The sequence below is a fragment of the Babylonia areolata genome, chromosome 29 (assembly GCF_041734735.1).
Source record: "Babylonia areolata isolate BAREFJ2019XMU chromosome 29, ASM4173473v1, whole genome shotgun sequence".
NCBI lineage: Eukaryota > Metazoa > Mollusca > Gastropoda > Neogastropoda > Buccinidae > Babylonia > Babylonia areolata.
Genome location: NC_134904.1, coordinates 26,078,446 through 26,104,611, shown reverse-complemented (window position 1 = coordinate 26,104,611; position 26,166 = coordinate 26,078,446). Strand labels below are relative to the sequence as shown.

The 26,166-nt window shown below is 46.8% G+C and overlaps 1 protein-coding gene across 1 annotated transcript in view; it reads left to right on the top strand.

Moving 5' to 3' along the window:
* LOC143275037 (uncharacterized) overlaps positions 1-26,166 on the top strand; it is a 94,540-nt gene that overhangs the window by 45,728 nt on the left and 22,646 nt on the right. The window contains exon 3 of the mRNA XM_076579100.1: positions 11,248-11,428. Within this exon, the coding sequence (XP_076435215.1) occupies positions 11,248-11,428 (181 nt within the window). The remainder of the gene's footprint in view (positions 1-11,247; positions 11,429-26,166) is intronic.

Genomic DNA, 26,166 nt, shown 5'->3' with positions numbered 1-26,166 from the left:
CTGCCATTCTATGCGTAGGCAACATACCAGTGCTGTCTTTTTTGGCAACGACAAAAAAGTGGTGGGGGGAGCGCCCATCACCTGTCAGCTCTCATGGAGGAGCTCTACAGATCTGGCTGTCATACCTAAGGCAAGTCCAACATGGTGGCCTACCTCTGTCTCATGCCACAGTTTCCTTCAAACACATATATCACTTCCAGTATTGGCCCACAACTGATGTGGAATCATCAGATCAAACCACATGTGCACCTCCTTGCATTGACGCTCAACCACGCTCAAATGAAACAACCCTATAGGGTATGTGTTTCCTTCCCTTCCTTTGATTCGAAGGGCTCTCAGTAAAGTGTGGATTCAACACACCGACCCGATTTTCTTTGCGCTACATTTATCAGCACAGCTGTGGTCCACAGACCTCTCCCACAATACAGCTATGGAATTCTGTCTTCTTTGCCCGCACCAATATCCTTAGGCGACACAGTACACTCTACTTTCATCGAATTCTACTTGAGGGACGTCTATTGCTTTAGGGATGATGGCTCAAGAGGCATTGCCTCTGCAGTGGCAAGACATCATGGATGCTGCCTACTGGAAAAACCCTGCCACCTTCATCGACTTCTACCTGAGAGACGTCGCATGCCTGCGGGATGTTGGCTGAAGAGGCATCGCTTCTGTGGTAGTTGCACAACAGGCCATCACAGCACACAGACAGTAGAACAGGCGAGCCCTCCACCTTGTCACGCTATTCTGCACTAGTTGGGTCATGGTTAAGTATGTGTAATTTAAAGGAATTTTTCTATCTAAAATTACGTTTAAATAACATACTTACCGTGACCCAAATTTAAGACCCTCCTGTCCTCCCCGCTTCCTGTTCTCCCTGCTCGCTGCGCTGGTGATGGCCAGGAGGTTATCGGCCGTAGTTACTTTCATTTCTTCCGCATAGGTGGATAGTAATTTGCACAGGACAGGAATGTCAGACCCCTGCCGGAGTCTGCACCAGTTGGGTCATGGTAAGAATGTTATTTAAACGTAATTTTAGATAGAAAATTTCCTATCACACTAATGTTATATCATTATTATGATAATATTGTAGAATGTTTAGAAAACTTATTACTGACTTTAGTTTGTATGGGTAAACCGGGCTTTATATATGGACCATCTGGCGACAGAATCATTGTTAACAAAGTTTGTTCTTGCAAATATACTCTTCAGTTGTGTATTTGTGTTTCAATCTATTACTAAAACATTGTAGATCAGGTCCATTTTTGTTTAACTTGCACTGGTACATGTATTGTTTCGTAAATAACAAAATGAAATAAAAAGTGGGATCAATAGCAATGTTTTTTGTCAAGTCCAAGTATGGCCAATGGTTCGGTTATTCTCAAATTTTGAGTATTTGGGCATCTTTCATTCATTGCATCCATTATTGCTTGCCAGAATCGTTGGATGGTCGTGTACTGCCAGAACTCATGTCTGATACTGTCTTTCGTTGTATTACATAAACTACATAGGTCACTGTTCAGACCCCCCATCTCTTTTGATGTAACATGTGTTCCAAGGCATCTGTGTATAATTTCATTTTTATGTCAGGGATCTTACTAATGTATCACAAAACATGTATTCCAATCATTTACTAAGTTAGATGTTTTGTCCAATTTTGAACAACACTGTAGATTGATATCATTATTTATAACTTACATAAGTATATCATGATATTGTTTTGAACCTTTACATATCGACATCAACTTCTTGAATAATAGATGTATTCAGACATTTATCACTTTCTACAGTTATATGTGTTTCACGAAAGTATTCTTTTGATTCATAACTAGTAAACGTAAAAAAATTCATATCAACATTAGGCTTACATTGATATACCTCATAAGAAATAAAGTAACCATTTTCAAGCAAAAAGTGTGCAATACAATATATTCCTTTGTTGATCCATGTTTTACCCCTACTAAATGTTTTCTCTATCTGCATTCATGTATTTTCAAACAGGTTCTGCAAGAAGTTCAACAGAGTTTTTACAATTTATTTTATAGAAAAATTGCTTGCATGCAGTTACCTCTGTCCAAAATACATTCAATTTAGAGAAGAACAATGTGGCTCCTGGCCCATATAAGTGAATACCATTAAGTACAGGAAAACTGGATAGTGCAACATTTTTCCATTTTTGATGAGTTGTTCCAATTTTCCGTATCCAAGTCAATTTTAATGAAGCTACAAAAATATTTAATTCTGGTCATCCAAGACCACCATCTCTGATACTTCTATGTGCTGTTTTTCTGCTGATTTTATCATTCTTTTTGTTCTGGGCAAGACTACAACACTGATTTTGCTAAGCACAAAAGAAATTGTCTGGTGGGTTTGGCAGCAACATCCATAGATGAATCAATTTTGACAAAATTAATGATTTTAAAACAGCCACCCTACCAAGAGATGTTAATTGCCTTCTTATCCATACCCAAAATCATCTAATTTTTTTGAGTAGTTTATATTTGCGCAATTTTGTAAATAGTTTGTTATTTATTGAGATATATTGCAAAATTGTTTGTAAACTAAATTCCTGTGATTCTAAATTTTGCTGGGTTCCATTCTATGTATATAATATATACCTAAATGCTCCATGTAATGAACATTGGAATTGTTGTGCTCCCCAGCCAGATTGCACTAGTTTTACCTACCAGAATTCATATGTAACCCTGATTTACAAAAGAAATTCAGTGTCATTTCCGTATTGAGAAAGTTAATGCTGCATATTGTTTATCATTATACTGTGCATATCTTTGTTTTCATGTGTCAGTATTGTCAGTATCTCAACACATAAAATGAATAAATAATAATAATAATAATTATGATATTATTATAAAATGAATAAATAAGGTGATAATGGGTCTCCCTGTCTACATCCTCATTCTACATTGAACCAGCTAGATACTTGACCATTTACAAGAACATAAAATTTAATATTTCTATAAAAGGTTTCTATCCATTTACATATATATCCCGTTTTTGAAGCCAAATGCTTTTAGTACTTTGAGCATGAAATCCCAACTATGGTAACTGAATTGAAAGCTTTCTCAAAGTCAATGTTTAACAAAAGTCCAGTAGAGTGTGTTCTTCTAAATAAGCTGTCATATCATAAATTATCCTAATGTTGTCCCCAATATATCTATTCCCAATAAATCTGGTCTGATCTTCCGCAATTAACTTAGGAAGAACAGTTTTTATATGATTAGCTATGCATGATGAAGCGATTTTGTATATACGAGTATAACATTAAGTAGTGATATTGGTCTCCAGTTCTTAATGAATTTCTTGATTTATCTCCTTTTAGAATACATACAAACCCTTTTTGTACACATGAAAGCTCTCCATTTCTAAAACTGGCGTTTAATGACCGAACTACAAATCCCCCAATTCTGCTCCAGAAACACTTGAAAAATTCTGCTGTAAAACCATCCGTACCAGGACTTTTATCATTTTTCATTTTCTTTAATACCAAACTGGCCTCTTCCAGCATAATACCACCTTCTAAATTGTATGCTTCATCAGTCTAAACAAGGGATATCTTTTATGAGTTCATCTATTTCAGCCGTCAACTGTGGAATGTCTGTATATAGATATTCACAGAAGCCTTGAACTTCTTCAAAAAATTCTTTTTGACTGTACAGAACATTGCCATGTAATTCATTTAATCTGGCCATATTTTTACTGATATAATACTGTTTTTCCAAATTACAAAAATATTTAGTGACTTTTTCCCCTTCTGTTATCCATCATGCCCTTGATCTTAAAAGTACCCCCTCTATTTTTTTCTCCTGAATAACTCTCAGTTGTTCCTTCTTTGATTCTATGTTTTTGACATCATCTATATATATATATATATATATTTTGTTGTTGTTTGTTTGTTTGTTTGTCAAGTTTCTGAATTTTATATTGTAACATAATCTCCTCTTCGTTAGTTTTCTTCTTTTTCATTGTAGCATCAGATAGTCTTTGATCTAATCTTCATTGTTAAAAAGTCTATGAACAAATCATCAGGAACTGACAGTTGTAAGTCTAGTAATCAAATGGTGTCTACTGCCTCCCTTGAATATGGGCTAACTGCATGTTCTTCTTTAACATGCTTTGTCTCTTTAATGATTTCTTCTAAATAATACTTATCCTTCAGTAATGATGAGTTAAATTCCCAGAAAGTTTTGCGTTTACAATTTTCATCAAATTTTTGTCTTAACAAGATTATTGTAGTGGTCAGTCCTATACCCGTAATCAATATCTACGTCTTCAACGAAAGAAACTACAAATCCAAACTAGCTTGTTGAAATGGGTTAGTTCTTCTCCATGTATACCTGCGACAATCTTGGCTTAATTATCTCCAAATACCATTTAATCTAAATAGTAAATCATAATTGTCTACAATCTCTCTAGCTTTTTGATTGTTAACATTTTTATAATTATAGTAATCTCTCACTGGATCGAATGATAAATTAAAATCTCCGTCAAAATATTGTATTACTAACATTAAAATCTTTTAAAGTTTTCACTTAAAGTATTCTAAGATTTCTGGGTTATCTCTATTAGGACCATATGTATTAACAAACAGAAAGTCATTTTGTTCAATTTCAACTAACACCATAATACTGTTTCCCCTGTCACCCCCATATACTTTTTTGACCTTAAACTCAAAATTGTTGTTAAAAAGTATGGCAACCCCTCCTGCATTAGACGCGTTGCTTGAGAAGAAAAAAAAAAGTTTTTTTTTTTTCCTCGAGTAATTATGTAATGAAATATATCTCTTCTTTTTTGACTAGTGTTCAAACCTTGACACTTGACTGAGACAATTGTCATGGAGCTATCCATCTTGCATCATATAAACCTTATTGGTGAAATGGCAGCAACCTGTCCAGTTCTCTTACTGAGCTGACAAAGCAGATGCTGTAATCATTATGAGAAGCCTTCTTTTTAAAGTGAACATATGGAATTGAATAACAAATTAGAGACCAAATGTAAAAAATAACCAGCAAACCTCTGAACAAACATACAAAGACATTTGATACAAAACTCAACCTACAGTTACATTTACACATACCAGATTTTGACAAAATACTTGACAATCACCAGAAAGCCCAGCGTTAAATATTAATCAAAACAATCATTTGCAAGCGAAAAGTGCCTTTCCTATCACTTTATTATTTTTTACTTTGCACAGACCAGAAATCGTAACAGCTGATGGTAATGGTCTTTAAAAAAAACAAAAACAATAACAAACAATTAACCCTCCCCCCCACCCTGAACCCTCCTGCCCCCCAAAACAGCAGCGACAACAAAACATCTCAATGTCAGTTGGAGAGAGAGAGACAGAGACAGTGATTTTTTCTTCCTTTAAGTTACAATTGCATTTTCATTTGTTGCTCACTGCCCATCCAACTACACAGGGCTTCATCAGGGCTGAAAAAGTCTGAAAATATCAGCCTCATAACACTGGAGCAGGAAAGGCAGGGGGGGGGAGGCGGGGGGGGGGGGGGGGGGGGGGGGGAATCAGGTACAAGTACAGTCACACTCGTACACACAGAAATTGGGACATGGCTCTGAATTTGGCCATTTCGATGATATACAGAAACTAGCATGAAAATGCACCTTACTTTATAAATTACACAAAATCATTTATGATGACATGTATACAACACCAAAAATTCCAAAGGGGCACCTTGCACCTTGCCAAACCATCAAATCCAGAAATGACTAGAAAAAATGTAGGTGAATGGACCAGCAAGGCAGAAAATAAGAAAAGAAGAAGAGACGAAAAGGACAGGGAAAAGCTAGAAACAGAGTGTATGCTCACACATATTTTGGTCAGATCTGATGTCATTTGTCTTTGTCAGTCCAAGGCCATGAACTATCTCTTAGAGTATTTATTTGGGTCTGGGGGCATGCACATGCATGCATGTGTATGTGTGTGTTACTGCTTTCTTAACACAGCAGATATGAGTGTGTGAAATTGTTGCTGTGTGTGAAGTTATAGTGAAAAGAGCTGTCACTGCAGTGCAGTGCCCTATTGTTTTCCTGCTGTCTGTATATACTTGCTTAATGTCAGGTCAGGTCATTAGATCTGCTACTGGTAACCTGAAATCCAATACAACCTGTTCAGGGTCGGATTGCCGGCGACTAAACCGACACTCTCACCGCTCCCTTCCGGGACTGCTGAGGTGGGTGGCTAGACACCTTTATGGAATTAAAAACGAGATCCATAAAAGGGCATCGGCTCAGGAGAGCCACCGACGGCCATCTAGCTCCACCGTGCTGTGTGCATGCCACACGCAGTTGGCCCCCAGGGTGTGTCTACCCATGCATGCAAAGTCTGGATCTGGCAGAATCTGCGGGAGAAACCTATCGGTTCAACGGAGAGGAAGGCGGTTACAGCAACGCACTGTGGAGTGCAGAGAGCAAGATGAGACACTGAAAGGATATCTTGGTCATCCACTGCATCCGTGCTCATCCTCCAGTCGTCTCGACTTAGTCTTGCCACTGGAAATTGGTGGACCCGGACGAGAGAGTGAGGTCGATGTTGCACAACTCCTCTTCACTTTAAACAAACTCATCGCGCAAGTCATCAGTCATCCTTATTGACCTTTCATCCTTCATCATTTCATCACCCCCAAGTCCTGTGGCGACAGGCGAGCGACGAAACGACAGGTGTGGGTACACTGGCAGTCGCAGCCGCAGACCTGCACGCAGGCAGCTCAGGCCATAGGGACGTTCTTCATCGACAGGAGCAGCGATGGAGCTCGGCAGCCGTCTGAGCGTCTGAGCAGCCCTCTTTAGGAATGCACTGCTCATCTCCCTGGCATGAGGAAGGGGCTAGAAAAGGTGCCCTAAAAATTGCCTGCTCCATATCGCCCTGGCCAGCATACCGCGGCTGGCGGGGACCCTACATCAGCGGTCGAAACAAAGTGAAAGAAAAGAAAAAAACAAGGATCGTTCCTCTCACCATTGGTGCTTGGAACATACGGACTCTCCTGGACAGAGATAACGCGGACAGACCCCAAAGGAGAACGGCACTAGTTGCATCCGAACTCGCCAGATACAACATCGACATTGCAGCCTTGAGTGAGACTCGGCTTGCAGGCGAAGGTGAGCTCTGTGAACGGGGATCTGGTTACACCTTCTTCTGGAGTGGACGAGGAAGCAAAGAGCGACATGAGGCTGGCGTTGGTTTTGCAGTAAAAACAGCACTTGTCAGCAAGCTAGCTGGAATCCCAAAGGGAGTCAACGATAGGCTTATGACCATGAAACTCCCACTGGCATCTGGCCAGAAGCACCTCACCATTGTCAGTGCATACGCCCCAACCATGACCAACCCGGATGAAGTGAAGGCGAAGTTCTACGAGGACCTTAACTCTGTCATTGCTGCTATCCCTAAAGCGGACAAGCTCATCATTCTTGGGGACTTCAATGCTAGAGTTGGCTCTGACTACATCTCCTGGGATGGAGTGATTGGAAAGCATGGCATGGGCCACTGCAACCCAAATGGATTGCTTTTGCTTCAGACCTGTGCAGAGCACGAACTGCTGATAACCAACACAGTTTTCTGCCTCCCTACCCGTAACAGGACGTCATGGATGCACCCTCGCTCAAAGCATTGGCATCTCATCAATTACGTCATCGTCAGGAAAAGGGATAGGCAAGATGTACGTGTGACAAAGACCATGTGCGGCGCCGAGTGTTGGACAGACCATCGCCTTGTAGTCTGGAAGCTGAATATTCGAATCCAGCCCGAGACGCCCCCAAGGCCAGAAGGCTCCAAAACAGCTCAACATCGCTAAGCTGAAAAACATCACCATCAAACAGACCTTTGTGGAGCTGCTGGAAGATCGTCTGGAATCTGCCTCTCTGGATAACCAGAATGTGGAGTCTGACTGGAGGACCCTGCATGAGCTGATCTATAGTACAGCTTCAGAGACCCTGGTACCCATGACCAGAAAGCACAAAGACTGGTTTGATGAAAACTGTGATGAAATCAAGCAGCTTCTGGATGAGAAACGCCGTCTGCATCAAGCCTGCCTGAGCAACCCAAAGTCCACATCAAAAAAGGATGCGTACAATGCCATCCACAGGACTGTTCAGCAAAAGTTACGTCAGATTCAGGATAAGTGGCTGAGTGACAAAGCTGATGAGATCCAGGGATATGCTGACAGGCACGATATGAAGAGGTTCTATGATGCCTTAAAAGAAGCCTATGGCCCCACATCCTCAGGATCATCCCCCCTCCTCAGTGCAGATGGGAATACCTTGATCACTGAGAAGGAGAAAATTCTCAAACGCTGGGCTGAGCACTTCAACAGTGTCTTAAATCGCCCTTCCTCCATAAATGATGAAGCCATAGACCGTCTCCCACAAGTCCCCATCAATGAAGCACTGGACGATCCGCCAACACTTCTTGAGACTCAGAAAGCAATCCATCTGCTATCCAGTGGCAAAGCACCTGGCTCAGACTCCATACCAGCAGAGGTCTACAAGGATGGAGGCACTGTGCTGACTGAGAAGCTCCATCAGCTGTACTTACTCTTGTGGAAAGAAGAGACGATCCCCCAGGATTTCAAAGATGCATCTATCATTCACTTGTACAAGCGAAAGGGGAACCGGCAAGCCTGTGATAACCATCGGGGCATTTCCTTGCTCTCCATCGCAGGCAAGATACTTGCCAGGATCCTACTAAACCGCCTCACAGCACACCTTGACCAAGGTCATTTGCCTGAGAGCCAATGTGGATTCCGGAAAGAGCACGGAACCACCGACATGGTGTTTGCTGCAAGGCAGCTGCAAGAGAAATGTCAGGAGCAAAATGCTGATCTGTTCTCCACGTATGTCGACCTCACTAAAGCCTTCGACACTGTGAGTAGAGAGGGACTGTGGAAGATCATGGCCAAGTACAGATGCCCTCGGAAATTTATTTCCTTGGTCAGCCAATTCCATGAAGGCATGCAGGCTCGAGTCCAGGACAATGGCGAAACATCTGCTCCTTTTGCTGTCACAAATGGTGTCAAGCAAGGCTGCGTCCTGGCTCCAACACTGCTCAGCCTCATGTTCTCTGCAGTGCTTACTGATGCCTTCAGAGATGGCGATGTTGGAATCGGCCTAAAGTACCGAACAGATGGCAAGCTGTTTAACCTCAGAAGGCTTCAAGCAAAAACGAAGATCATGACAGACATCATCAGAGACTTTTTGTTTGCTGATGATTGTGCCCTCAACGCTGGATCTGAAGCTGACATGCAACTCAGCATCGACAAGTTTGCCACTGCCAGCAGGAACTTCAGCCTTACCATCAGCACGAGGAAAACTGAAGTTCTCCATCAGCCAGCCCCAGGGAAACCCCACGTTGAGCCCAACATCACAGTTAACGGTCAGAGACTCAGTGCCGTGGAGCAGTTCACATACCTTGGCAGCACACTGTCACGAAATGCGACCATCGATGATGAAGTGAACGTCAGGATTGCAAGAGCAAGCGCAACTTTTGGTAGACTCTATGCAAATGTCTGGAACAGAAGAGGCATTGGTCTTGAGACCAAACTAAAGGTCTACAGAGCAGTAGTTCTCCCCACACTGCTGTACACCTGCGAAACTTGGACAGTGTACCAACGACATGCCAAGAAGCTGAACCACTTCCACACAACATGCCTAAGGAAGCTACTGAACATCAAGTGGCAAGACAGGACCCCAGACACGGAGGTGCTTGCAAGAGCCACCCTTCCCAACATCTTCACCATCCTGATGCAGTCCCAGCTTCGCTGGGCTGGACACGTGGCGCACATGCCAGACCATCGGCTGCCCAAAAGGCTCTTCTATGGCGAGCTGCAACAAGGGAAGAGATCACACGGAGGTCAGAAGAAGCGCTTCAGAGATACTCTGAAAGTCTCTCTGAAAGCGTTTGATACCAACCCTGACTCATGGGAGGAATATGCAATGGACCATGACAAATGGCGCGCTGCTGTGCACAAAGGTGCCAAGTTGTGCGAGGCCAACAGGACTGCTGCAGCTGTTCAGAAGAGGCAGGCCAGAAAGTCAAGGGCAAACAAGCTCCCTGGCAATGATATGCCTGTCTTTGTCTGCCCCAACTGTCAGCGAACATTTCGTGCGCAGATTGGACTATTCAGCCATTTGCGCACTCACAGATAGATTCATGAGCATCCCCCCCCCCCCCCCACCACCACCACCCTGCCCCCATCCCCCAGCTGGATGACAACGATGGTCATCATCGATCTCGATGGACACACACCACCATATACTTGCTGGTCATACATTTTGCTTATGAAGTTTGACAGCCCTCAATTTCTTTTCTTTGGGCTGTTTAGCATGCACAAAATGTGTGTTCTGTACAGGGTTTTGTTTTGTTATCTTACCTGAAAATATGGAAACTACACATACACAGTTTGTAGCTCAGTGGCCATGACCAGAGATTAAATGAAGCAAGGAGAATGAGAAATATTAAACAACAAACACACACTGTTAAGGCTATGGCATGTTCTTTGCAACAAATTTCAGCACAGTTCATTGCACATTAATTTATAGCTGACCTAGCTGGAAAGCCATCTCCGAGCTCAGATGTTTCAAACAAAAAACAAATCTACCAACTAACCAAGCTTCGAGGATTATACACATGAACACAAGCATATTGCTGAAACTAAATGAAAAAAAGAGTTTAAAAAAAGAAAAGTTTCAACAAAAGAATTATGACTCTCTCTCTCTCTCAATCTCTCTCTCTCTCTCTCTCTCTCTCTCTCTATATATATATATATATGTATATGTATGTATATTTGTGTGTGTGTGTGTGTGTGTGTGCTAAACTTCACCAGCCACAGAGGTTATGGTCATAGACATAGGACCATTCATACAAAGCAGATCTGATCGAATTGAAGAACAAACTTCACACCGCTTACACCTATTTCTAAAATGAACTTACCAACATCTGTACTTGAATGAAGTTAAAAACATGCATTCAGATCTTTTGGATGTTGGTGCCAGCTTGGCTCAACTGGCTGAGCTTGCAGTCCAAATGTTACGATTTTGAATCACAAACACCCAACACAATTGGCATTATCACTGACATTTTTTTGTTGTCTTTCTGGTGGTGTCAGTAAAGTGCTAGATAGATCCCCTCACCCAAAAATCCTGGGATGTTCGTTTGGATGCTTTGGGTGTCAACGTTAAATCCAAATGTAACTAACTGTTGGATATGTGTTGACACAGTGCGCTTGAAGATCAATGAGTACCTGGACCAGGTGGAGAAAGGTACGGTGGAGGAAGTGACTCTGAGAGGCAGTGACAGACCCCCAGGACTGCTGAAGGCTCTCATCATCAAGTATGATGACGACCTAGACAGCTTGCGGCTGGAGGCGGGGCTGTATTGCATCACCATCAATTACCACTGGTAAGTGCACAGTGACTTGTCACAAACTGTACTGTCAGAAAAGTTAGTTTACTGTTAGAAAACCCTAGTGAACAGACTCCGTTCTCTTTTTGATTCCTAACCTGTCTCCTTGTACTCTTCTGTCATCAGTTAACCTTTAGACTGCCATGAAAGTCGTTCTTAAACAGCAGATAATTCACTCCCATGCCGATGTCATGGAAGCCGTACCCAAATGGCAGCTGAATATTTCCATTTTATGTAAGTTTTTTTTGTTTTTTTAATTGTTTTGGAATGATTATATTGGTAGCTACCAGGAATATGGTTTTTCAAGTGGTTTTATTGGCTGACAGGAGCATGTCAACAACTCATTATCGATGTGGGCAAGCAAAATGGTGATGCCTTGTCCAAGCCCAGTGTGAGCAAAACTAAACGCCATGACACAGGATTTGGCTACTGTTCAATGAAAATTAGTGTCAGATTACAATGTGCAGAGTGAATCAGGACACATAGTCATGAGGGAAGGCGGAGGGGCAGTGGAGTGGGTGTAGTGGTGTGCCATTTTCAGAATAGTGGGTTGGACATTGGGCTGATTTTGATCCAGATATTCATTTGTTGGGGATGGTGTGTGTGTGTGTGTGTGTGTGTGTGTGTGTGTGTGTGAGAGGGAGAGAGAGAGAGAGAGAGTATTTATGCATGTGTATTTGCAATGTTTATTTTTGAAAAGTTATTGTGGATCACATATTCATTTAATGATAATAATTATAATAATAGAGTACCATACTTATGTAAAAGGGTGGTGGAGGTGTAGGGGTAGAAGGTGAAGAAGTAGCGGGTAGGATAGAATACCAGGCAGAGGATAGGTGCACAATCTACTCTCTCCTCGTACCACAGCAGGGTCTTTTGGTAAGATGAATAGAGGTGTTTATTTCTCTAACTTAAACAGCACACCTGAAAACCCAGGTTAAATCAATACCAAAACATATGCTAGACATCACTGCATTGATGAAACAGAAACATCAGTATGTTGTCTGGACAAATTAAACAACTCCACAGATAACCTTTCTCTCTTCCTTCACTCAATGTCTAGCCGTACACTCTTTTCTCAAAGAGATCTATGTAAAAAATGTAAAACAAGCTCCATTTAGCTTACCACCAACAGTCAGTGACACACACATAAGATAATGTGCACCAAATATATGATTGACAGATACTAACTCCCAGTGTTTAACTCCTGTTAAATCAACATACTTCTTCTTCTTCTTCTTTGCGTTCGACAGCTACGCAGTCAGGGTCGAAGTCTGAGGGATGCCACAAACTCGGATGTCTGGTGAAGATCGGCTGCCGTCCCCCAGAGCTTGGTGTTGAGGTCAGCACCCCCAGGCCAGGACTGCTGCCGCATCTTCTCATACAGGGGGCAGTCTTGGAGAATATGGGATGGGGTCTGGTCAGCCTGGCCACAATCACATAGGGATGTGGCTGCCACTCCAATCCTCTTCAGGTGTGCTCAGAGGCCGCAGTGTCCTGTGTGAAGGCGGTAGATGGTAGTCTGGTGTCTTCTTTCCAGTGTCCTGATGGGATCTTGGTGTGCCTGGTAGCCTCCGTTCAGGGTGACCCAGCCTCTTCGGAATCTGCTGCGGAGGAGAGTTTTTGCTTCCTCATACGTGGCAGGAATGGTTGGCTGTGTGAGCTGGCTTCCTTCCTTAGCAAGGTGGTCTGCACGCTCGTTGCCTGGGAGGCCTACATGTGCAGGCACCCACTGGAGGGTCGTTGGGGCTGTTTGGGTAAGGGTTGTGAGGGAGGCCTTAAGGGACTGGATCAGTGGGCCAGGATCAGGGGAGTCAAGGGCCTGGAGTGTGGATACGGAGTCAGTGAAGATGGAGATGCTGCCAAGGGGCTTTCCACAGGAGGAGAGGAATTCTGCTGCTGTTTTGATGGCCAGGACTTCAGCTCTGAAATTGGAACAGAGCTTTCCTCCAGGGAGTACGATGCTGCTGTGCTCTCCATCGGGAAATCTGACGTAGACACCACTGCCTCTGTTGTATGTGGCTTCCTCCGCTGATCCGTCCGTGTATACATGGGTCCAGGAGCTGGCTGGGTAGGACTCCTCTATCATGGCCAGAGTCAGGATCTTGAGAGTAGCTGGTTGCTGGTCTTTGGTGGTGATGCCAGGAACTCTGAGGCTGATGGTGGCCTCTATCTCTTGGTCAAGCCTCCAGTCAGGCAAGGCAAGATCAGTGCATGACTCCCCTTTTGCCGCCAGAACATCGCTGTGCTGTGCTCTGACTGCTTTATACTGGTGGTTGAGGCTCTGACGTTTGAGACAGTTCTTGGTGGGCTGCTCCAGTCTGTGGTGTAGGTGATGTGAGGGCAGTCTTCTGAGCTTCTCTCCCTGCATCAGGACTTTCAGGTCGCGTCTTCTCTCCAGGGGCTCAACGTTAGCAGTTTTCTCCATGTCATGGATCGGCGTGGACCTCATGGCTCCAAGTATGAGGCGTAGTCCCATATTTTGGACTTTGTCGAGCTGGCTCTTGTTGGTCTTGGAGGCTGTGCCCCACGAGGTTGAGGCTTACTCCATGGTGGGTCTGACCGCTCCCATGTAGACCCTGGCGAGAAGCCTGCTGTCTGCTCCCCAAGTCGTCCCGGCCAGCTTCTTCAGCAGGGTTAGCTTGTGGATGCCTCTCCTTTCCATCTCCTCAATCTGGGGCCTCCAGGTCAGGCGGGTGTCCAACTTGACACCAAGGAATGTTGGTATATTCGTCTGGGGCAAGACCTGTCCCTGGAGCTTCAGCTTGACTTGCTCGTTGGTGGTGGAGAGAGAGAAAAGTGTTGTGTTGGTTTTTGTGGTGTTGAGCTCAAAACCTCAGTCTTCTGTCCATGTAGCGATATTGCTGACGACTTCCTGAAGCCGGTAGGAGGCCGTGCTGGTGTGTTCAGCGGATGTCCATACTGCCAGGTCGTCTGCGTGCAGACTGTTGGAGACGTGCTTTGTGATGTTGTCTCTGATGTCGTTGATATACAACAGAAACAATGTTGGGGAAAGCACTTCTCCCTGGGGGACACCGTCACGTAGCTTGACCTTTCTGCTGTGGAAGCTGTCTAGTTTGACCCTTGCAGTCCTGCCGAAGAGGTAGTATTGGATCCACATGTACATCTTGCGATGTACGCCGGCTTGGAGAAGTTTCAGGATGAGGCCCTCCTTCCACACTTTGTCAAACGCTCTCGACAGGTCAGAAAACACGGCCAGTGTCTTCTTCTCCTGAAAAGAGTTTTCGATGTCCTGGACAAGGAGGGCTAGTTGATCTTCTGTGTTTCGGAATTTTCTGTAGCCGGTCTGGGTAGGTGAAAGGATGTTCTGTGTTTCCAGGAGGAAGGTGAGGCGGCGGTTGACAATCCTTTCCAGCAGCTTGCCGACACAGCTCAGAAGGCTGATTGGTCTGTAGCTGTGGGGATCCTTCTTGTTCTTTCCCTTCTTTGGGATCGGGATGATCTCTGCCTCTTTCCAGATGGAAGGCACGACTCCTGCTGTCCAGCTGTAGTTGAAGATCTGAAGCAGCACTGTTCTGGATGCTGGTCCCAGGTGCTTCAGCATGTCACCAGTGACACCATCAGGCCCCGGAGCTTTCTTGGGCTTCAGCTTGCGAATGCCTTGTTTCAGCTCCTTCATGGTTAGTGGTTCGCTTGTACAGCTGTTATCTATGCCATGTGGGTCTGATGTCATAAGTTTCGTGGTTTCCTCTCGTACCTGCTTGATGCACTGTCTGGACATGTGGATCGTACTCTCCTCTCGGTATAGTTCCGCAAAGGTGTTGGCTGCGGCCTTTTCTGTTTTCAGCTGGTTGTCCTGCTCGATGACGGTCTTGCCTCTGCTGGGGTTGTCATCGTTTAGTTTCTTTGTCAGCTTCCAGAGCCCCTGCATGTCTGTCTCCATGTTCAGGGAGGATGTCTTGTCTTGCCAACTCTTGCGTGTTGCTTGCAGCTTTTCCTTTATGAACGCAGCTTTCGCTCTGTTGTGTGTCTCTACAGTTTCGTCAGTGGGGGAGCTCTCCATCGTGTCCCTGGCTTCACTGAGGGTCTTGTGCAGGGTGTCGAGCTCAGGTGTCCAATAGGGACGGTAGTTCCTGCGTTTGCCTCGCCGCGTCTAATATTGCCCTATTAAAATTCTTGGCATTTTCGTTGATGTCTTGGTGCGACAGTGTCAGCGCAGAAGTCCTCTTGTCTGCCTCGTGCTTGAAAAGGTCCCAGTTTGCCTTCTTGTAATTCCAGCTTGCAGGGAGCCTGGTGGGATGGGTTTCAAAATGTCTCTGTACTGTAATGATCACTGGCCTGTGGTTGCTGCCTCCAAGCTGGGGCGACACCTCCCTTTGGGCAATGCTATGGATGTCGTCTGTCGCGAAGGCCAGGTCAGGAGTGCTTGTGGTCCTCCATGCTCGTGAGTAGCACGTAGGTGGATCTTTTGGACTGTTGATGAGGATCAGCTGGTTACTGATTGCCCAGTTTTCCACATCTTCTCCCTTCTTGTTAAGATCTTGGTAGCCCCAGCTGGGTGAGTGGCTGTTAAAGTCTCCTGTGATGATCCAGCTGTCGGAGTCAACGAGGATAGAATCAAGCTGTGTTTGGTTTGTAGGTGAGTAGACATTGAGGACTGTCACTGACGTGCCTGGCAACACCAACTTGACTCCCAGAAATTCTGTGTCAAGATCAGCTTGACCAGAACTCTGGGTCTCTGCCGCTGGGATGTTGTTTCTTACCAGGGTGATGAGGCCTCCCTTTGGTCTGTTCTCTCGGTCTTGTCTAAACAACTTGTAACCTCTTATGAAAAAGCGGTGAGTGTTCTTGAGGTGGGTCTCTTGGATGCAACATACATCGATCGCATTTTCACGCAGAAACCGTTGGAGCTCAACCTTCTTGCGCTGTACTCCTTCCGCATTCCAGTGGACGATACGAAGTGCTGCTTGCCCATGTGCTCCATTCTGTCCTCCCCAAAGAGTCTGGGAAGCTTCGCGTCCGTGGTCGGTAGTAGTGGATGGGCCCCTTTGAGGCTGAGGGCCCAGCACCGTCTCCCCCCGGCCATGGTCCAGGAAGACGACACCACATCGGTCCAACGTCGTCTGCGTAGCCATGTATCGTAGACTGCGTGCACAGCCGGTTTTGACTAGATCACACCCCTTAGAGAGGCCACTGTGGCGTCGTCTTCGGTGATCTCCTGTTCTGGTAATGGTTTACAGTTGGCCGGGTTTTCTCTTGGGAGTTTTCCTTCTCTTGGAAGAACTGCCTGCTGAGGCTAACGGACTCCATCTGCCTGGATTTTTCCTCAGGGTTGACTCCCGAAGCCTTTCCTATGAGTGGGTATGGCCGCAAGGCAGCGGAGGTTTGAAATCAGTTTTCCTTCTCTTAGATGAGCTGTATTCCCAGACTAATGAGCCCCATCTACCCAAAGCACTGGTTTTCAGGTGCCAGGTAACCTGCCTTCGCCCCTTCTCCTATTAGTAGTAGCAGTTCCGCCGGGCTTATATCTAAGCCACACGAGCAGGCTAGGAGCTGGACTTAGTTGTCAGAGGCTGTTGGAGACGCGTGCCGTGAGAGGCATTTTATAGACAATGGGAGCTTGTCCCCATTGCCACCCCTCGGCTATGACAACCTTGGGACCAATCAACATACAATAATAGCTGTTTCCATTAAGACTGAACAAATCAGTACTTTGTCTCTGCAGAGTATCTCACTGGTAAACTCATTACATGGGATCATATAGGTACCAAGTAATTTGGTAAATATATAACAACCTGTGTGCACCAACATAGGACTACCTCTCAGTGGTCTCAGATCTTATTGTTACTCCACTGGCATATTACATATGACTACAGCACATGGTAATCACAACAACCAAGCCACACATGTTCCCCATGTTGCATTATCACCCATGTGCACTCACATGGAAAAGCATGAACATACAGTTAGCCTGTAGATTTGTTCACCTTGATTATAACCATCACCACCTAACATACAAAACAGGTAGGTCAAACATCAAAATAACTCCAAGAGTAGCTAACCAAAACATTCTACACAGATACTACACCCACATCATTTCTTAGTTCTTTTTGACTTATTCAAGTTAATACTTACACTGTTCCCACAGTATGTCAACAACTAACACATCACTGACATGTTACTGAACATTATCATTTATGTAAGCCAAGATACAACACCATGTAAACCAAAACATGGTATCCCAGCATCATACCATAATACCTGTAGCAAACAGCAAAAAGGGGGGAGGGGGTATACCCAGATACCCCAAACCAGCACTCCATTTAGTCAAGTGTTGGCTACATTGTGTATTTTAGCCACTTTTCCTTCAGTCACTTGTCTCAAATACAATTAAGCCACACACACACGCTGGCTATGCTCTCTCACAAGTCATGTTATCTGCATCAACACATTCCAGTTAATTAACTGTGCAGTACCACATCAGCCAAGTGTCTAAATGTTCTTGTGATACAACATTACAATTCAACTGACTCCAAACTGTTTCCAAAAGACCATAAATTGCCAGCAAAGCATAATACAAGCATTACTCACAGCCCCCACGTTTCAAGGTTCACTTTATATTCATGTAGCAGACCACAATCCCACTGAGCCAGTGTGTTAGTCACAGAATCCAAATATACCATGAATCAAACATTCAGCTAAGTCCGAAAAATAGATGCTAGTTTGACACTCACAGCCCCCATGGTACTGTCTTGTCTGTCTGGCTCTCCTGGCCTGCTCCAAGCAAGGAAAAAGGAAGAAACCCCACTTGCCTATCCATTTTATCCTCCTCACCAATTGGCGCTATATGCAAACTATCTTACAACCCAGAAACTTCCCAATTGGTTGAAGTTAATGGACCAATCTGGGACCAACAGTGCTAGACTTGCACATCCAGTGCTTTTCTCATCTAACCCGACACTGCAAAGGAGAAGGGGGGGTGGGGGTGGGGGGGCGAAATGAGGAAGGGAAGGAGGAGGAAAGATCGCCCAGTACAGCCCTGATACTGTTCCAAACAGCTCATGATAAACATGCCATACCATGCGGTGACCATTGAGGCAGATGCCATCTTGCCAGAGATACGACATCGGGGGTAAGGAGGGGTGGGGAGGAAACGGGGTTGAGGGTGATGAAAGTGGAAGGGAAAAGGGCAGGGGAATGTATAAGAGAACGGTCCGAGGAGATACAGGCTACCTAAATTAACGAAAAATATGCTTAAAGTGGAAATTGCTGCAATATAAATTTAATTACACATACTTAACTGTGACCCACTAGTGCAGACTCTGGCAGGGGTCTGACATTCCTGTCCTGTGCAAACTACTACACCGCCTATGTGGAGAAAACGGAAGTAGCTACAGCTGATGACCTCCCCAAGTAGGTTACCTCCCCTGTGTATCCCGTCTTTTTCCAGCAGCCATCTTGACTCCTGTTCCTGTGCTCTTCATACGGCTAAGTTTTTTTTTGTTTTTTTTTGTATTTTCTGTCTGTCTGTCGATTCTCTGGCGTTCTTGTTTTTTGTCAAATTATGTCTCCAACCAGGTCACATAATTATATTGCTCGATTGGGCGATCAGGCTAAAATTAAGGCGTGATCGCAATCTATTCGCTGACGCTCTGGGCCTTCTACTCCTGGCCCTCTCAACAACGCCATCCAGCCGCCTCCTCCACTTCCTCCGCTCCTTCCGGTCGACTCCAGACCTCCACCACCTCCTACGCCTCCTCCGGTGACTTATAGAGGTTTGTTGCCCCACACTCAGGTCAGTGCTGCCTTTAATGCCATTTTTATCGATCCGCAACCTCCCGAAACCTGGAGGGGGTCAGGCTGGTGTTCTCCTGACCCACTCCCGGGAGGGTCACTACCTTGTCGTGGTCGGGAGGCTTAGTGGCCAGTGATCGAGCGAGCTATGTCGGTGGGGGCATCAGTGCTTCTTGGGGTTTGGTGCTCTGATCCCAGGTCTTAATTGACAGCCTACATAGCCATCGTAGCTGTCAGGGCTGAATAAGTGGTGGTTTTGTACTGATGCCCCTGATAGGGCTTCCCATGCCGAACAGGTCGTGAGTGAGGCCCAAACTAAACGTGACCCACTGTCCCTTTCGCTGTTCTCTATTCTTCTTTTTACTGCCTCTTTTCTGTCCTCAGCTCCCCATCAAGCCTTCTTTTCCACATTCTTTTTTTTCTCTGCGGCCTTCTTTAGGCCCGCTGTGTTTGCCGTGTGGTGCGACCTGTGATGGAGGGGAATGAGATCCTGGGGATTGAGAGAGCACACTGCTCTCAACACATCCCTTTGGCTCGGACCTCTCCTAAGACAGGCGGCACACATTGGCCCGTGTGTGTCAATCGGCTACCCCTTCGTGGGGCTGGGTCAAGACTGGCAGTTTAGTGGCTGACGAAGGTAACCCCCGTAGTGCTCGGTTCTCTGTCCCCGGGAGCTGGGCATGATCGGGGGGGAACACGTTGGAGCTGGACTGTTGGTCGTATATCCCTCCCGAAACCTGGAAGGGGTCAAGCTGGTGTTCCCTTGACCCTGGCCCCTAAGTTGGACCCCATGGTGGGTGGGTAAGGGAGGGATGAATTTACTTTTTTTCCAACATGACTTCCAAAAAACTACACCCCCCTAACTCTGGTAAAAGACGGCGGCAGGGAACGGATGACTCAGACTCCGATTCGGAGGTCGTTGAGACCTCTGGATTTTGGCCATCGTGGCTGGTGGTGGAGGGCGCTGATGACAACAAGCCGTTGTTGGCTCTCAGCCCCTTCGCTATCCAGAAGGGCTTTCAGTGCCTGGCAGGATCGCTGAAGTCCACCAAGAGGCTGAGGAGCGGAGCATTTTTAGTTCAGACGGAATCCAAAAGGCAGACACAGCTCCTTCTCAAGGCGACCACTTTCGTGGATAGGGCGGTGAAGGTTTCCCCTCACAAAGGCCTCAACTGCTCAAAGGGGGTCATCAGATGCCCGGAGTTGAAAGGTGTGTCTGAGGCCGAGATCAAGAGCGAGCTGTCCTCTCAGGGAGTGACCGAAGTGTACAGGGTGACGGTGAGGAAGGGGTCGGACAGAGTCCCGACCAACACTTTCTTCCTCACCTTCTGCTGCCCGGATGTCCCCAAGGACATTCAGGTCGGATACCTCATGGTCAGCGTAAGCTTGTATGTGCCGTCCCCCCTGAGATGCTTTAAATGTCATAAATTCGGACACGTCAGGGACCGATGTAAGGAGGAAGAGGCGTGTGGCACCTGTTCGAAGGCGGCGCACCAGGGCGATTGCGTCAGTGCAGCCCGGTGTGCGAACTGCGGAGGTGGCCACCCGTCCTCATCGAAAGACTGCCCCGTCTGGAAAAAAGAGAAACAAATCCAGAAAGTCAAGACAGAAAAGAAAATTTCCTTCTTTGAGGCAAGGAAACAGGTGGAGGCCGCGTCGCCTAAGGTGTCGTATGCCTCTGTCATCAGACCCAGGATGGTGGACGTCGCGGTCCAGACGACGTCCACAGGAACGCAGACGGACGACTTAACCGCCTCGTCGGAACCGTTGGCCTTGGGTGGAGACGCCGTGTCCACCCCTTCCCATCCTGTGCGGCAGTCCTCAGGGGCTGCTGGGCGGGAGAGAAAAGCCTCGGGCGGAGGCACGTTGTCCTCCTCCTGCCCCACCCCACCCCCCGGCACCCCTCGCCCCGCCTCTCGTCTGCCTGGCCCTCAGGCTGGCGGAAGTGGCCGGAAACCCCCCCTACCTCCAAAACTCAAGGAGGGGAGGGTTGCGGCCTCGGCGGGATCGGGAGGGGCCGAGGTTGTGGATATTCCGACTCGGTCGGAATCCGAAAAATTTATTTTAAAAAATAAATATTCCATCCTGGCGGACCTTGAGCCACCGCAAGCACAGGAGCAGGGGGTAGCGATGGAATAGGCTGCTGCTTTATTATTTTAACCTTTTTTAATGGCAGTGATCCACTGGAACATCCAGGGGTTCCACGCCAATTTTCAGGAACTCCAGCTGCTTTGTCGTGCTTTGAAACCCTCAGTGCTGGCGCTGCAGGAGACTCTGCAAAGAGATGGCAAGGTTTTATCTCTCTCTGGTTTTAACTCTGTTTTTAAACCCGCTCAACCGAAGCAAGAGGGATTGACGGGAGGTGTCGCTCTTTTTATTCGCAAGTCCCTTTTATACAGTACAGTTCTTTTAAGCACCCCTTTACAGGTGGTGGCAGTCAGAGTCACGCTTGAGAAAACCATCACTGTCTGCTCTCTCTGCCTCCCTCCTTCCGTCCGCGTTCTGAGGCAGGACCTCATGAACCTGGTCGACCAGCTCCCACGTCCGTTTTTACTGTTGGGCGACTTCAATGGACACTCCCCGCTCTGGGGAAGTGAGATGACATCAGCCCGAGGTCTTCTCTTAGAAAACCTCCTTTCTGACATGGACTTGTGCTGTCTTAACGACAAGTCTCCCACTTACCTGCATCTGTCCTCTGGAAAGCTCTCGTGTTTAGATCTGTCGGTCTGCGATCCATCGTTGGTCCTGGACTACGAATGGAAAGTGCACGACGATCTGCACGGGAGTGACCACTTTCCTGTCGTCCTCCGCCCCACAGATGGAGAAGGTGACTGTCTGCCTGACCGCCTGTACTACGACAAAGCAGACTGGAGTTTTTTTACCACCAAGATAAGAGCGGAGCTGCAGGAAGAAACAGTATTGAAAAGCAAGGACCCTGCTGACGCTCTGACTTGGATCGTTTTAGATTGCGCCAAAGCAGCAGTCCCATCGTCTACCTCCAAGCCTCAGGTCCCTAGAACGCCCTGGTTCAACGCGGAATGTCGGGAGGCCCGCAAGTCTCGGAAGAGAGCGCAGCGACGCGTCTTTCGGAGACCGGAGACCGATAGCGTTCGAACCCATCAACAGCTGAGGGCGAAAGCCAGGTATGTTTTTAAAAAGAGCCAGAGGAAGTCATGGAGAGATTTCTGCTCTTCCTTAACCTCCAACACACCCAAGAAGAAAGTGTGGAGGGTTTTAAAAAGAATTAAGGGCAAAAACGTATGCCCGACCTTTCACCATCTTAAACTCTCAGACGCTCTGGTCACAGAGAAGAAAGCAGTTGCCAATTTGCTTGCCTCCACAATATAACAGAACTCGAGATCTGCTAACAAATCTGCTCGCTTTCTTAAAACCAAAAACCTGTCGGAAAAAACACCATGTAACTTCTCTTCCAACAACACAGAGAATTACAACCTCCCTTTCACAATGAACGAACTTAAATCTGCCCTTCAGACCTGTACGGATTCCTGTCCAGGAATGGACGAGGTCCATTATAAACTCCTAAAGCACCTTCCCCAAACCTGTCTGGACACCCTGCTTAAAGTTTATAACCACATCTGGGTCACAGGCTTCTTTCCACCCTCCTGGCGGAAAGCCCTCATAATCCCGCTGCCGAAACCGGGAAAAAGACCCCTCGAACCCCTCCAACTACCGCCCAATTGCACTGAGCAGCTGCATCTGCAAACTGATGGAGAAGATGGTCAACGGTAGACTGATGTGGAAACTAGAGACCGACGGCCTTCTGGCGAAAGAACAGTGCGGTTTCCGCAAGCATCGCTCTACCGTTGACCATCTGGTCCGTCTGGAAACCACTGTAAGAAATGCATTTGTCAACAAACAACATGTGGTGGCCATATTTTTCGACTTGGAGAAAGCTTACGATACCACGTGGAAATTTGGTATTCTTTCCGACTTGCACAAGCTTGGCTTCCAAGGACACCTGCCTCAGTTCATCCACAATTTTTTACAAGACAGACAATTCCAGGTGAGACTCGGCACCACCCTGTCCGACATTCACGAGCAGGAGCTGGGTGTCCCGCAAGGGAGCATCCTGTCGCCGGCTCTTTTCAGCATCAAAATTAATGACATCGTTCAATCCGTTCAGAAAGGATCGGACAGCTCGCTGTTCGTGGATGATTTTGCCTTATATGCAACCGGCAGCACGTACGCCAGCATCCAGCGACGGCTTCAGCTCTGCGTCAACAAAATCCAGTGTTGGGCAGAGGGGAATGGCTTCACGTTTTCATCCTCCAAAACTGAATGCATCCATTTTCATAACTTTTGCCAGTTCTATCCGGACCCTGAAATCCGTCTGGGAACATCCACCATCCCGGTGGTCAAGGAAGCCAGATTTCTAGGGGTCGTCTTCGATCAGAAGCTGAACTTCCTCAGCCACATTAAACAGCTGAAAGTATCTTGCCAAAAAGCCCTTAACATCATCAGAGTTGTGGCACACACGAACTGGGGTGCTGATAAGAGAACTCTCTTGCACCTCTACAGAGCCCTGGTCCGGTCCAAACTGGATTATGGAAGTGTGGTATACGGCTCGGCCAGACCGTCCTATCTGAAACTGTTGGACCCTGTACACCACCAAGGGCTCCGTCTCAGCTTAGGTGCTTTCCGCACCACCCCTGTGCACAGCCTGTACGCAGAGGCGGGGGAACCGCCTCTTTCCAACCGCAGACTGAAGCTGACCCTGAACTATTATTTGAAATTGTTCTCGGAACCTACAAACCCTGCTTACGACGCTGTATTCAACAGCCCTTTCGATAAAAAATTTACAGACAACCCAAACTGCATACCTCCTCTCGGACTCCGCATTCAGCCGCACTTAGAAAAGGCCGATCTGGATGTCGGTGGCATCTCGGATTTCTCTAAGTTCCCTGACAGCCCTCCGTGGACATTTACAACACCTGAGGTCCGATTCGATCTGGCCTCGTACCGTAAGGACACCACCAGTTCTCTGGCCTACAGAACCTACTTTTCGGAACTGTGCCACAAATTCCCCACTTTTCAAAGCATCTTCACTGATGGTTCCAAGTCAGAGGACGGAGTCGCCGCATCTGCGTTCTGTCCCGCCTTTCCTGACCGGCCCTCAACGGAACATATCTTATCTGACAGCTCGGTATACACTGCGGAACTGACCGCACTGGTTCTGGGGTTAAAAATGGTTCTCTCTTCGAAACAGAAGAGATTCATGATCTTTTCGGACTCCTTGTCAGCCCTGGAGGCGATCGCCTGCAGGAATATCACTCATCCCAAACTGCTGGAATTTTATGAAACTTTTACTCTCGCAACGAAGAAAGGATACGAGGTTGTGTTGGCCTGGGTTCCCGGACATGTTGGCATTCGTGGTAACGAAAGGGCGGACCTGCTGGCCAGGAACGCTGTAAAGAAAGAATTGTCCAGATCCTTGGTACCCTATACAGACATGAAGCGGAAGGTCAACACTTACGTTAAGGATCTTTGGCAAGAGGAATGGAACACCCAGACGGACAACAAGCTCTTCCAGATCCGTCCGGACCTAAAAGAGACCCTCCCTTCAGGGGTGAAGAACAGAAAGGAGGAGTCTGTGCTGTGCAGACTGCGCGTGGGGCACACTGTTTTTACTCATTCTTACTTGTTGAAGGGGGAAGAGGCCCCTCGATGCATTCCCTGTGACGAGCCTCTCACCGTGAAACACGTGCTCCTTGATTGTTGGGATCTGCATGACGTTAGACGCAGACATTACACAGCGGTTTCTTTGAAGACTTTGTTTCGTGATGTCCCTCCGTGGGCGCTGATGGACTTCTTAAAAGAAGTGAACCTTTTTAACCAGATTTGAAGGTTTTAAACTATGGAAGTTTTTTTTTTTAACTTTGGAGTGGAAAGTTTGAAGTGGTGACTCGTTTTAATTGGTTGTTTTTTTATCCTTGTAGTAGTTATTGACGCGGCGATAGCCTTGAGATGGCCTTAGTGGTCGGCGAGGCTCTAAGCACCATAATTTCATTTCATTTCATTTCATCGATCCGCAAACACACTCGACGCGATCCGCGTTTTCTTGGCCCTGTCAGTCGGCAGTGCATGAGTCGACCTCCTCTGTCTCTTTACTCATACCACAGTTGCACCAGTGGAATGTGCCACAGTCCCTTTGGGGAAACAACACCATATGCTTGCTTTGGATCCACACGCTATACTGGGCCCTATGTGCGATGCGTCCGTGGTGGCGGCCGTGACATTGGATCATGCAACCCCCCACGTGGCATGCCTTGACCGTCTCGGATCCAGTGGCGACTGAGGCATGTAGGGATGCCCTCCCCATGTGTAGGGAGGAAGGTGGACCACTAGGGGACACACTCGCCCATACGTGTGCACCCTCCCCATTGTCCGGAGCATCCGATCCAAGGGAGGCAACCCCTGCTTCGGCACCCTTGACGGTGATCCTGCCACTCAGCAGTGCTCGGGCCAATCTTGTCTATCCCTTTATCCGTCAACACACAACACCTGAACGTCGCTTCTCTCACAGGAGCTATTCGCGAGGTTGGACTGCCTTTCAGCTACAGGGGGATGCACATCCCACGGCAAGCCGACAGACTTGCCACCCCCTCGTCCATGATGCTCATAACTACTGGATTACGGCACCATCATGCCACATGCCCCGACCATCTCGCGTCCGATGGCGACTGATTTGGGCAGGGATGCCCAGGGCACTAAGGGACATTATATTTATTCCCCTTGTGGCCGTATTCGCCTGTGTCGGTTATGGTGGCATTGAACCACGGACTTCCACACGGATTATGACACTCCTCCCTCTACAGCGAGGAAACGTCACACCAGGGGATATGTGCTCTAAAGACACCAACCTTTTCGCCGATTATCGGCGCCAATAGAGGCAACTCTGCATTAGTAACCAAGGCGGTTGATGATGTAGTTACTTCCCTTCCGCCTACACAGCACGTCAC